This window comes from Chelonoidis abingdonii, chromosome 1 (genome assembly GCF_003597395.2).
Source record: "Chelonoidis abingdonii isolate Lonesome George chromosome 1, CheloAbing_2.0, whole genome shotgun sequence".
Lineage (NCBI taxonomy): Eukaryota > Metazoa > Chordata > Testudines > Testudinidae > Chelonoidis > Chelonoidis abingdonii.
In genome coordinates this window covers 313,916,457-313,929,413 of record NC_133769.1, presented here as the reverse complement: position 1 = coordinate 313,929,413, position 12,957 = coordinate 313,916,457, and the positions used below count along the sequence as shown (strand labels likewise).

The following is a 12,957-nucleotide window of genomic DNA, read 5'->3' as shown; positions in this document are numbered from 1 at the left end:
GGTCTCAGTCCCAGGCCAATGGGGGCTGCAGGAAGCAGCGCAGGCCGAGGGATGTGCTGGCCGCGGCTTCCCGCAGCCCCCATTGGCCTGCAGCTGCACGTCACTGCAGGCCCGGCCCGCAAGGGTGCTTACCCTGGCGAGCCACGTGCCAAAGGTTGCCGATCCCTGGTTTAGCTTAACAAAGAGAAGATTAAGGAGTGTCTTGATTGGTCTATAAATAACTAAGTGAGGAACAGAAATTTGATGATAAACTGCTCTGTAGTCTAGCAGACAAAGGTATAAGAAGATCCAGTGGCTGGAAGTTGAAACTAGACAAATTCAGACTGGAAATGAAGAATGTAATATTAGTGGTAAGGCATAATTGGAACAATTTACCAAGGGTCATGTGGTTTCTCAACTACTGGCAATTTTAAAATCCAGATAGGATGTTTTCTATAATATGTGCTCTAGAAATTATTTTGGGGAAGTTCTGTGGCCTGTGTTGTTCAGAAGGCCAGACTAGATGATTGCAATGGTCCCTTCTGGCCTTGGAATTTATGGAATGAAGGGTGCATGATTTAGCATGTAAGCCCAAAAAAGAATTATTTGGTGCCCTAATATACAATAAACTAAGTATTTCAGAGAAGTATTTGACCTTTTTAAAGATAAAGGCATTAACAATTTTTTTGTTTTTCCCAAGTGATGTGTATGGACGCAAAGATAAACTTTGATAGCAATGCGTTCTATCGTCAGCAGAAAATCTTTGATCTGCAGGACTGGACACAGGAGGACGAGAGAGACAAGGATGCAGCTAAAGCAGATCTCAACTACATAGGACTAGACGGAAACATAGGGTGTCTAGGTATGTAGAATATACATAATAGATGTTTTAGAATGCTTTGATGTACGTGCTGCTAATGGAGTTCTTAACTGTAACTTTTTGTTACAGTGAATGGTGCTGGTTTGGCTATGGCCACAATGGATATAATTAAACTTCACGGAGGCACTCCAGCAAATTTCCTTGATGTTGGTGGTGGTGCTACAGTACATCAAGTAACGGAAGCCTTTAAACTTATTACTTCAGATAAAAAGGTAAAACAAGGATTAGTATTTCAAAGTTCTGCACTGTTGAATAATTATTTTAAAACGCCATATGACAATGCATAGTATGTATTGTATGTTTCCACTAGTAGACATGGGTTTTAAAGGTGAGCTACAAAGAAGGGAGAACTGTGCTGTCTTTGCTACTTTACGATGTGCCTGAAAAACATGTTAAGGTTTTTTTTCTACATGTTTCTTACTTGTCAGGAATTTCAGTCTTCAGTCCTTCAGCAAAGAACAGGAAAGGAGAACTGAAGTAGAAAGTCTCTCAGCCCTCAGTTGAAGGGACAAACATGAGTATTTATTTGAATCTCCCACAGAGCCTTTTCTCAAAATGTCTGTCAGTTGCACAGATTTCAGACAGTTGTGATGTAATTCACAGTAGTTCTCTACTTTTTCTAAAGCAGTTAACTTGCAAAATTAGTAGCGGATACCTAACACTTGTAATGTATCTGAGAGGGGAGGAGGGGAGAAGTAGTAAATGCTGTTCTGAAGAAAACTTTCAATTTTTTTGTATAAAGTTGTTTTTTTTTTTAATATATTAAAAGGAGGAGGCTACCAAACTCCCTTCTTTGCAAGTCTTTTTTTAGTGGGAATTTAAAATAGTCCTTTTAAAAATAAAACTAGAATTTTCTAATAGAATTAGCATGAGAAAAAGGAATAAATCAAGTAACACTTTCCTATGTAATGTAAAGGGAGGTTAAAGATAGCAGCAAATTAAATAGAAATAGTTATTCTCTAGGAGCTGATGAGTCATTTAGATGCAGTGTAAACACAGAGAAGATGCATTGTTACATGTATTCAGAATAAATAGTAAACAACTTACCTTTTAATTATCTTCGCAGCTTCAGCTCTGGTGTACTTTAAGTGCAAATACACTTAGCAGACTCAAATGAACAACACGGTAACTTGATCCCCAGTTTCAAAAATCACATCTGTAGTACTGTAAGCAAGTACAGAGGTGCTGTTATTAGCCTTTTAAAAATCCTTAAATCTGTTTAACTGACCTTGCTGAATAAAACAGTGATTTCAAACCAGGCTGTCTTATTTTACACTAGATAAAGCAGAATTTCTTTAGCAATACCAAAATTATTTGTACTTAGATCAGTGGCCAGTTAGGCTAATACGGGGTTTCCTAGAATATCCTAAGCATGTCCTTTCCTAGTTTGAAAAGGAATTTGAAACTGTATGTGTGTTGGTGTCATGTTAGAGAGACTCTTGTCCATCTCTGACTTGAGTACCAAACCTGCAACTAGATTCATGCTGGTGCACATGTATATTTATGCAGATCCAGTTGCAGGATTCCAGACTTAGATTTTAATGAGTATTGTCTGATTTGTGCATAAACTTTAAGATTCTAAGGTGCTATTTGGTAACACAGTAACATTGCAAGATAAAATTATTTTGATAACTTGCCTGGAAGGATACAAATGTCCCAGTACTATTTTGAAGAGCTCCAGGATCTTTGTACCTATGTTGGAATAATACATAAATTTTATCTGAATGTTAATTAACTGAGTATAATTTTGGGCAACAGGAGGAAGAACTTTAGGACTTCCCTAGTGACATACATTTACTGATGGATAGGAGTAATACCACGAAGGAAAACTGAGTTTATTTGGTACTCTGCACTAACAACGTTCCAGTTTAAGTTTGAGGCCTTCACCCACCATCATCCAGTGAAGGTTTTAAAAAGGTCACTCTGTTCCCTCTTCCCATCCCTCTCCTCCCAAACTTCTTTCCCTGAACCCCCAATCCTGTTTTTTCCCTCTGGAATTAAATCATTCCTTCAGTGTGTTCAATTTCAAAGCACATCACAAAGCAATATTGCCCATGAGTACTCATCAGTATCTTTTGGGAGTATTTCATCTCTTCCTGCAGAATGGAGAAGAGCTTGAAGTGAGTCACTAGTTCAATTCTGGATTTGCATATGAAGTACCCTTTTGACTTTGTATTATCAGTCACACTGTCAAATAGAACTTGGTATCCATGGCATCCCTGCTTGCTTGTATTTCACCTTCATTGAGAGTTAAAGCTACAATGAAAAGGGCAGGCTGGCAGATACAATGGATGTAAGTTGTGGTTCTGTATAACAGTGGGGCATATAGCAGATGAAGGGAGAGATTAGTACAATTAAGAAACAATAACATTATTTTTTGTGGAATACTGAGTGAAGAAGAAATCAGATGGGTAGTGACAGTTATGCAGCTGGAGGGTTGTGAGTGATTCCAGAGGGATGGAGGTTCGTGGGAGCTGGGAAAAAGGTAGGAGATGTGTCCCTGGCCAATAGGTGAGGTGGACAGAAAGCAGAGGTGCAGAGGCTGATGGTAGGAAACAGAGATGACTAATACAGCGATACCTGCTGCATTAAAAGCCTGAGGTGGCTGTGAGTTAGTAGGGGAGGAAATGCTAAGTTAGCTGTGGGGGGAGAGAGCTGATCAGCTTTGTGTAACCAAAGGGTTGCAGCATGATAGGAGTACTGACTCCTAGTTCACATAGTGACCTTGGTGCACTGTCATGTTAAGATGAAGGATTAGGGTAAAACACTTCTATTCCTTTTTGAGGTTATAAATCAAGATAAAGTAGGTAATGTTACTTCTGCATAGCTCTTCAGGTGAAAGATTCTTCACAGTGTTTTCCATCAGCATTCTAGGTATGAAAGTGCATTGAGATCCTACTTAACGCTGTAAACTCTCTTAGGTAGTAGTAGGAATGCATGTTCACTGTGTGGTGGGCTAGGACCATCTACTTTCTTTCAGGCTGGCTTATCTGCTGCTATGTAAATACACAGAGTGAATGTTTGGATGGCTTGCTGACAAAACAGCTTTTTGCAAGAAGCTGAATTGCTTGTTACCACTGGGTGCTGGGATCCCAAGACTTCATGTTTGTTCAAGCACCCCACAACAGGAATTGATAGGAACCATACTAAACTATAGTAAACTTGGCTGAAGCCTGTCTCCTCTTAAACCCTAAAAACACTTTGCCTGATGAAAACTATTGAGACAACAGTCTTGATACAAGTTGGCCAGTAGCAATGGAGTGATTTCATCAACAGTATTTGGTAACCCCCTGGCATAACCTCCCCGTGGAGCATGTTCTATACATGCTGACATAATGTCTTGTCAAGGACCAAGAAATCATGACACAATAGTCTCTGTGAAGGATATTTATTTGGAATCCAATTTCAGGTATTTAATGTAAAGACCAAAATATTTTTCAGGTATTAATTTAAAGAACAAAAGAATATTCAAATTTTAGTCATTTGGCTGGTTGACTGAGAAATTATGCTTGCATGTATAGCTTAAAGTGGCTTTAATGTACATTTAATTTTGTGAAGAAAGATTTTCATGTGTTCAAATAATTGTTAAATGATTGCCATTTAACTGCTAATAAAGTCAGTTACCATTTTTCCTTGTTAATTTTGTTCTCTATGATCATAGCATTTCAAGGGTTTTAAAATTTAACTTAAATGTATGCAGATTAAAATGATGGTGTTCTGTGGAATCTCTTCACAGCAGGCTGTAAATGCATTTTTAAAACACATGCATTGGGATGTCCTCAGATATGCCATCAAGGTAGTTCTGGCAACAGATGGGTTTTAAACTGGGTTGTGTTCATCACCTTAAAGGAGGTTGATAGCACAACGATAGATGACTTGACTTGGATACACTTTTTAAGGTGATGGGTGAGCAATGGCTCTGAACTTGTAGCATCCTCAGAATAAATGACTCCCTTGAGTCATTGTGGTAGCTCAGTGAACACCTCTCCAGTGTAAAACAGCATTTAAGATCTTAAAATGATTGAATGCATTTAAAAAAAGTACAGAAAATGTGACCTAATGAATCATGTACACAGATGAGCATGCTTGCTGTGTCATTTGCCTGGGATCAGGCATCTATGAAGGGTTTGTTGTATTTGTCTCGTTCAAGCATTTGGTGAATGCGTCCAGTCTTTTCTGCAGGTAGAAAACCCCTTTAAGATCTACACAAAGCTAGCGCAAAATGCTGTGAAGAAGAGCTTCTGGAAGTAGCCCGAGTTGGCTTCAGCTACTGAATAGCAAGATTGTGCTTCTCTCTGGGCCCAGTGTTGAGACATTGTCAACATTTGGGCCCAGCTGCAAGCCGTGTGCCTGATATCAGTGGTACTGAGTTCCAGCTCACTGGATGACACTTTACCTCTCCAGGGGAAGTATCAGCAGGAAGTGCAGAGAGCAGTTTGCTTTCCTGGCATTCTGCTGTTCTGAAGCCTGAACTCGAGGTGGAGCTACATAAAAGCTCTAGTGTCCTTTCCCTATAGATTCAGGACTGGGAGACTGATCTGAAGTGGTGTTTGAGGACATATGCTGATTGTTCCTTTTCATCTTGAAGGCCATAGTATTTCTTTTTGATGCTTGCTGCAGACCTTGCTTTGAGAAGTGTCAGAGCACTTATTGCAATCAAAGCCCTCCTTGTGCATCATGCTCTCATGTGTTCTGACTTGGCTCATTTGGTTCATGAGGTATTGGCATTCACACTGATTTCCCTGATGCCTTATGCACTGAATGTCTTAGCACAGCAATTGTTGAAGTCTTTTGAAGCACTGTTGATGATCTTTCCCATCTCTTTAGTATTGGTTGCCTGAGGTGAGAGCAGGACAGTGATCCAGTTAATCCCTTCCCTGTCCACCCTTTACCAAATTTCTGCAGATGGGCCTTGTACTGTGCCCTGAAGGTTGTATCGGACTAGGTGAGGGCCCCTAACAACTTTTCACCCGTTTGTGTGTTTGACAGCTGGTTGGAAACTTAAGTTTTAAGTAAATCTTTATTAAAAATCTTTTTTACTCACACTGAAATGTTGTGGAGACTCAGTCAGGAATAGAATCCAGGATCCTGAATCCCAGCCCACATGCTCTAACCAAAAAACTATGCTTTCTATCTGCTTGCTTTCCAGCCAAGCTCCTTGCACCCTTCTGTAGAGCCTCAACCTTCTACTTTTTTCCTGATTTTTCTCCACCTCCCTCCATAATCCTTTTTTCATGCCACAGTGTACCAACACAGAGGCATTGCCTATCTGGTAGCTACAGAAATGATCAAATCACTCCCTCAGACATGTTGTAGGTGTGTTGGTTCCACAATAGTAGAGAGACGAGGTGGGTGAAGTAGTATCTGTTATTGTACCAACTTCTGTTGGAGAGAAAAGCTTCTCTCTCCACAGAGGGCTTTTCTTCAGATCTCATCTGAAGAGCTCTGTATGGCTCGAAAGCTTCTCTTTCTCTCTCCCCAACAGAAGTTGGTCCAATAACAGATGTTACCTCACCCACCTTGTCTTCCTCTGAGACAGGCAGTCAAGTTCTGAAAGTACTTTTTAACCTCTGTCGTGTAGCCTTGGGCTCTTTGCCATCTAGGCTTGTTTGAGGAGAGAAGATCATAACTTTTTCCTTTTGACTAAAATAATTTTAAACTGTTCAGTAAACTTGACTTTGTTTAAAGGGGACTAAAATGCTGAAGAACTACCTTTTTAAAATGTAGTTTTTCTTTGTTCTAAGCTGAGTTGGTTTGCCTGTTTAGTTGCTTTCCCTACCACCTATATATTGTGTTACAGCATATTTTCTGGTGCTGAAGACACCAGTATGGTAGCTGCTGTATCCCTTATCTAGGAAGGTAAAAGAATGAACATTGCAATATGCGGAAGTATTTGAAAATGACTATTTCTTATGTTAGAGAACTTATTTTAACACACTCTATATTGAGTGGACATTTTGTCCTGTTGAACTGGTCACTTGTAGTAGCTTAATACAGACTGTATAATAGAGTTCAAGAAGAATTACTGTCATTTTCCTGTGCCCCAGCCCTCTTACTCATAATCTAACTTCTAACATTAAATGTAATCTGCAAAGACATGGTGGTAAAGTTAATGACCTTCAGTCTAAAAAAGCATGCTCATTCTTTCTTCTAATGTAGATCCTTCAACAGAGTTCATGTTACAGGTGACAGGCCTAAGTATTAGTTTGGGGAATACTTCTTGCAGGATTGTCTTAAACTGGAAGGCCAAACTGTTGGCAAATGGAACAGTTATGACATTGATTTTAATAGCTGAGGTTTAATTCTTTTTTGTTTCTTTGAATACAAGTAATTGTTTTCTCCAGAAAATTGGGTGAGCAAGACTATCAGGAAAAGTCATGGTGCAGCCATTTTGACATTCTTGTTAGAGATCAAAAGGTTTTGTCTTTGGTTTGCATCTTATTTCAGTTAACTTCTTACAAATCAGGAATGGTTATTAGTGCCTGTGTCTCTTGGTGTCTTAAAGGGAAAATACAGAACCTTTCAAAAACAAAAATAAATCACAGAGCTTCTTTGAAGTTTAAGTGGCAAACATCATTCTGGGATATATTAGCAGGAATATTGTAAGCAAGACATGAGAAGTAATTCTTCCACTCTACTCTATGCTGGTTAGGCCTCTACTGGAGTACTGTGTACAGTTCTGGGTGGTACATTTTGAGAAAAGATCTGGACTTTCTCCAATTTGTCCACAAGACAGTAACAAAAATGATTAAAGGTCTAGAAAACATGACTTATGAGGGAAGATTGGAAAAACTGGGTTTATTTAGTCTGGAAAAGAAAAGACTGAGGAGACATCACAACCATTTTCAAGTACATAAAAGGTTGTTACAAGGAGGAGGGAGAAAAATTGCTCTCCTTAACCTCTGAGGGTAGGACAAGAAGCAATGGGCTTAAATTGCAGCAAGGGCAGTTTAGGTTGGACTTTAGGAAAATCTGCCTGGTGGTTAAGCACTGGAATAAATTGCCCAGGGAGGTTGTGGAATCTCCATCAGTGGAGATTTTTAAGAACAGGTTAGACACACACCTGTCAGGGATGATCTAGATAATACTTAGTTCTGCAATAATTGTCTTGCAGTACAGTAGAACCCTGTTTATCCAATCATCCATTATCCGACTTTCCATATAAACCTAACAGTGCGCACTTGTCCAGAATTGGGCAATCTCTCATGTTGGTCACTAGATGATGCTGCAGCCTCACGCTGTCCCATATTCCAGATTATCTGAATCTTTGATTATCTTTCTCCCAGTCCCAATTAGATTGGATAAGGAGGATTCTGATGTACATTATTTTAGAGACAAATAACTTTTCTGCTGAATTCTTCTAGAATATGAATGAAGGATTTCTTAAACCATGTGCTTAGCATTGAATTTCTTGGAGCTTGAATTTTTAGAACTGATTTTTGCCCATCTGAGTGGGCTGAATCCCTTTTTTATCTGATTTGATGGGCTATTTGCTGCTTGTTAAAATTCTTCATAATATTCTAGTAGGATGGTGGACTTGATGTGTTTTCTGTCATTAAATGTATAACCCTACATGCTACTTTCTGTATGTAGGTACTGGCTATTCTGGTGAATATTTTTGGAGGCATTATGCGATGTGATGTTATTGCACAAGGTATCATTATGGCAGTAAAGGATTTGGACCTAAAAATACCTATTGTTGTACGGTTACAAGGTGAGCACTCTTCAATACTGTGTAAATCTCAGTCTTTGGATTTATGTTCGTCAGTAGTGCTCTTAGGTGCTAGAGTAATACTAATAGTGATCACTGTGTTCAGCAGTTCGTTTAATGCATAGCAAAATTGCTTGTATACAGAAGAATATTTTGTAAAGAGAAATATATACTAACATCTAAAATCCAGTGTTTTTCTTGATGACTCTATTAAATATTTCTTACCATTTTGTGTTTTTAATAACTGTTTAGTTGACGTTTTAGAACAGCAAATCTAACTTGCGGCTACTGTAAATGCCTTCTAGTGTATACTGTACTTATCTCAATTTTGAGATGTCTTGGTAGATCTGTCCTGGAAAACTTGATCATCACCAGCTCACATGGTCTCTGATTGAAGCTGGTAGTTAGTAGATCATTATTTCATTCAGTTCTGAATTCTTTTGTTTAAAACTACTTCTCTTCCTTCAGGTACACGAGTTGATGATGCCAAGGCTTTAATAACAGCTAGTGGCCTCAAAATCCTTGCTTGTGATGACTTGGATGAAGCTGCTAAAATGGTGGGCAAGAAAGAGCTTTTTTGCATAATTCTTCTTAACAGATGCTATGCTTTAATATGAAGTCTTAATAAAGTTGTATCTTACCCCAGGCAACTTAAAACAGTAGTCTAGGATAAAATATTTGAAGCCTTGAAGATCACTGACACTGCGTATCCAAAGTATTTTACAGAGCAGTAACTAACTGGTAGGGTGGTGACTTTATAGGCAGAGTCTATTTTACCCCAAACTAGGAACCTGCTCTATATTGCTAGAGAGGAATATTGACCAGATTATCTATTTTTATAAAAGAACCAAGAGTTCTTTAATGTTGTAGATGGGCAGAAGGGGGACCTCTAGTGACAATCTCATCTGAAAGGCTGCACTTCTAGTGGTGCACCCCTCCTTGGTAGTGTACTTATAGGTCAACACTTGTAGTAGTTTAAGGCCAAGGTAAGTATCTGAATTCCTTAATAAGCAAGGGTGCTACCAGTGTGTAATCTGAATCATTTGTAATGTTAGCTCCTGGGGTTGAACTCTCCAGAACTAGCTGCGTTCAGTGGAAGAACCTGCTCACCTTGATCCACAAAACTGAGTTTAAAGGCACAGTGGAAATCCTCTTAAGCTGATCAAGCCCTTGGTTGATCATTACAATGCTTCTGCAGCAGTGAATTTGGGTTTTAGACCTATATTGCATTTGTATAAAGTGCCCACCATCCAAAGCTACTGGTATCATTTTATAAATAAACAAATAAGTTTGTCAAAGTTATCATGACCCAAATTAATTTGTTTTGTTAATCTAAAATTATATCCTATATACCAACAGGTAAATCACTTTAAAAGGTACTAGTAGTTTAAAAATAACATAAATTTCTCCAGAGAATATTTACTTGTGTTAAAAAAGCACCCTGAGGCCCCAGTTGGATTGAGGCCTATTGTTCTGAGTACTATTTAAATGTATATTAAAATATAAGGGTTTGACTACACTTGAAAGTTAAGATGGATTAATTTTAAAGTGCAGTGTGTGTGCATTCTCTTGTTCTGGAATGGGAGTGCCTTGTTCCTGTTTAGTTTAAGCCATGTTGAAAGAGGGTTAAACTAAACAGGAACAAGGCACTCCTTTACATGCAACTTCCAGGTTAACTCTTTTTGTAGACAAATCTTAACTCCCTGAAGAGCTTTGTTTTAAGATAATGCAGAAAGTAGGTGTAACAAACAAATGAAAGGTAAAAATGAGGGTGACAGTAATAGGATCACATGATTGTGTAGATTACTTATGCACAATTTGCTGATTTTATAAAGTTATGAACAAACAACATCATTAGCATCTGTTAGTAATCCATGCTGGCCACCTGGCATCTAAGCTAGACAAATGTGGACTAGAAATAAGGTGCATATTTTAACAGTGAGGGTAATTAACAATTGGAACAACTTAAGAGTCGTGGTGAATTCTTCATCACAGGAAACTTCTTAAATCCAAAAAGAATGAGGAGTACATTGTGGCACCTTATAGACTAACAAATTTATTTGGGCATAAGCTTTTGTGGGCTAAAACCCACTTTACTGGATGCGTGCAGTGGAAAATACAATATGAAGATGTGTATATACACAGAACATGAAAAAATGGGTGTTACCATACCAACTCTAACGAAATTAATCAATTAAGGTGGGCTGTTAGCAGGAGAAAAACTTTTGTAGTGATGATCAGGATGGCTCATTTCAAACAGTTGATAAGAAGGTGAGAGTAACAGTAGGGGAAAACTCTCTTTCTAAAAGAGATGCTCTAGTTCAACCAAAGGTATTGGACATGAAGCGGAAATTAAATTCAGGAAAGTCTGTAGCCTGTGTCATGCATACTAAATGATCACAATGGTCTCTTCTGGCCTTTAAATCTATGAATCTTATGGCAAGCTCTTTCTAACATCACTTTCTAAAATACTGTCTAGTTGACACTACTACATTTTAGGAGTTCATTTGTTAAACTTAATATTTCTTTAATTATCTCCTTAACTTTATTTCCTTCCCCCCCCACAGGTTGTGAAACTTTCAGAAATAGTGACCTTAGCGAAGCAAGCTCAGGTGGATGTTAAGTTTCAGTTGCCAATCTGATCTGAGTTGTCATGGAAGTGTCTAAAGTGTTGTTCTCTGAAATACTGTGTTCTGTGGGTTTTTTCCTGTGTGGAGGTTTTAATTGCTTGACAGGTGCACAAACTTTAAAGCACCTGATTCTTAATGTTAATATTAAAAATGGTCAGAGTTCATGTAAAAGTGTCTGTATTGCTGATATGTAGACTTTTAGTTGCTGTCCCAACACTCTAGCTTCTGCTGTAGAATGTCACTTGCAATATTCATTCATTATTGTCAAAAACAAGGTTTTTGTTGGAAAATAGATTCTTCTGAATAAAATCTGAAGTTACTTTAATTGTATATTCATATTAGCTTCATGTAAAGATAAATATGACAACTAGATGTTCTAGCATTCATCATATGGAAGAATGTATTGAAATGGTATTTTTTTATTGGAGACCTTTTAATCTGCAGTATAATGAATGGATTTGAGCATACCAATCATAATGCATAAATAGTACATTTGAACAAACCCAGCAACTTTCTAGAAGTGCTTTGCGGATTTGACCAGCTAAATATCGGGACAATGTAACAATCACTACAAAATATACTGTAGCACTTAAGTCTTCATGGTTTCTGGTGCTTATTAAAAAACATCATGTAGCTTTGTATATGAACAATAGAGCATATTTCCTAAAGTGTGGCAGACTTGACATACAGAGAATTAGAATGTCAATTGTAAGTTAATAAAATCTCTCTCCCAAGAGATCAGTATTAGATTTTTTCTTTGTCCACTTTGATGACTAAGTCACATGAATAAGTGAGCCCATAAAGGAATTGGTAGGGTTTAAACCAACAGGTGAAGAGGTATTGTAAATAAATCTGTAAAACAGCATGTCTGTTCTGGCACTTCTTCATGAATTGCATTGCAGCACATAAACTTATGGGAACTTAATACGTGATACAATGATGCTTTCATATCATCTAGTGTACAGTGTTATACTGAAAGTGAACATACAGATCTTCCCAGTCTGACTTCTCTGTATTGAAAGGCACTGGAAAGCATCTGTGTTATGAGAAATTCAACACAAACCGACCAATGAGATATCTCGTTGTGTGCTATTTTGCTTACCTTGCAGCATTTTTCAGTTTTAAGTGACAAAACTAAAGGAATATAATATAATACTTCTCTTGCCTCTGGTGCTAATACACATTAAATTTAAAAAAAAAATCTAATTTACTTTTCACTTTTTTGTTTTAATTTGTCAAGTTGAGCATTGGCCTGCTAAACCCAGGGTTGAGAGTTCAGTCCCTCAAGGGGCCATTTAGGGAACTGGGATACAAATCTGTCTGGGGATTGATCCTGCTTTGAGCAGGGGGTTGGACTAGATGACCTCCTGAAGTCCCTTCCAGTCCTAATATTCTATGTGTTTCCAGTCAGCCTTGCACACTCAGGTTTAATTTGTGTGCTTTCTCTCAAAATTGCAATAACAAAGGTTTTTAAGGGCAAATTAGATCCTTGGTAATACCTGTTCAGCCGCACTGCTGTCAGAGGATTTCCACAGGGAGCTGGTTTGACTTTATTACATTTCTGCTGATGCACAAGAACGCATAGAATCCAGCTCACTATTAGCTTATAGAGCTAACAGAACTAAAAAGCAATAAAAGTGTCTGCCACTAAAATCAGATACAACTAAATATCCAGTAAAACTGTTCCATGTGTTTAAGATGTCACTTGTTTATAGTAAGTTTTCTTTAGAGTAAAACTTCACTTTTAAAATGAAGAG

At 38.0% G+C, this 12,957-nt stretch overlaps 1 protein-coding gene across 2 annotated transcripts in view; it reads left to right on the top strand.

Moving 5' to 3' along the window:
• SUCLA2 (succinate-CoA ligase ADP-forming subunit beta) overlaps nt 1-12,410 on the top strand; it is a 42,506-nt gene extending 30,096 nt beyond the window's left edge. For both annotated transcript variants that reach the window (XM_075061582.1, XM_032788140.2), the window contains exons 7-11: nt 680-841; nt 929-1,071; nt 8,453-8,573; nt 9,039-9,127; nt 11,138-12,410. In XM_075061582.1, coding sequence (XP_074917683.1) covers nt 680-841; nt 929-1,071; nt 8,453-8,573; nt 9,039-9,127; nt 11,138-11,212 — 590 coding nt within the window. In that variant the 3' untranslated portion in view covers nt 11,213-12,410. The remainder of the gene's footprint in view (nt 1-679; nt 842-928; nt 1,072-8,452; nt 8,574-9,038; nt 9,128-11,137) is intronic.
• The last annotated feature ends 547 nt before the right edge of the window (nt 12,411-12,957 follow it).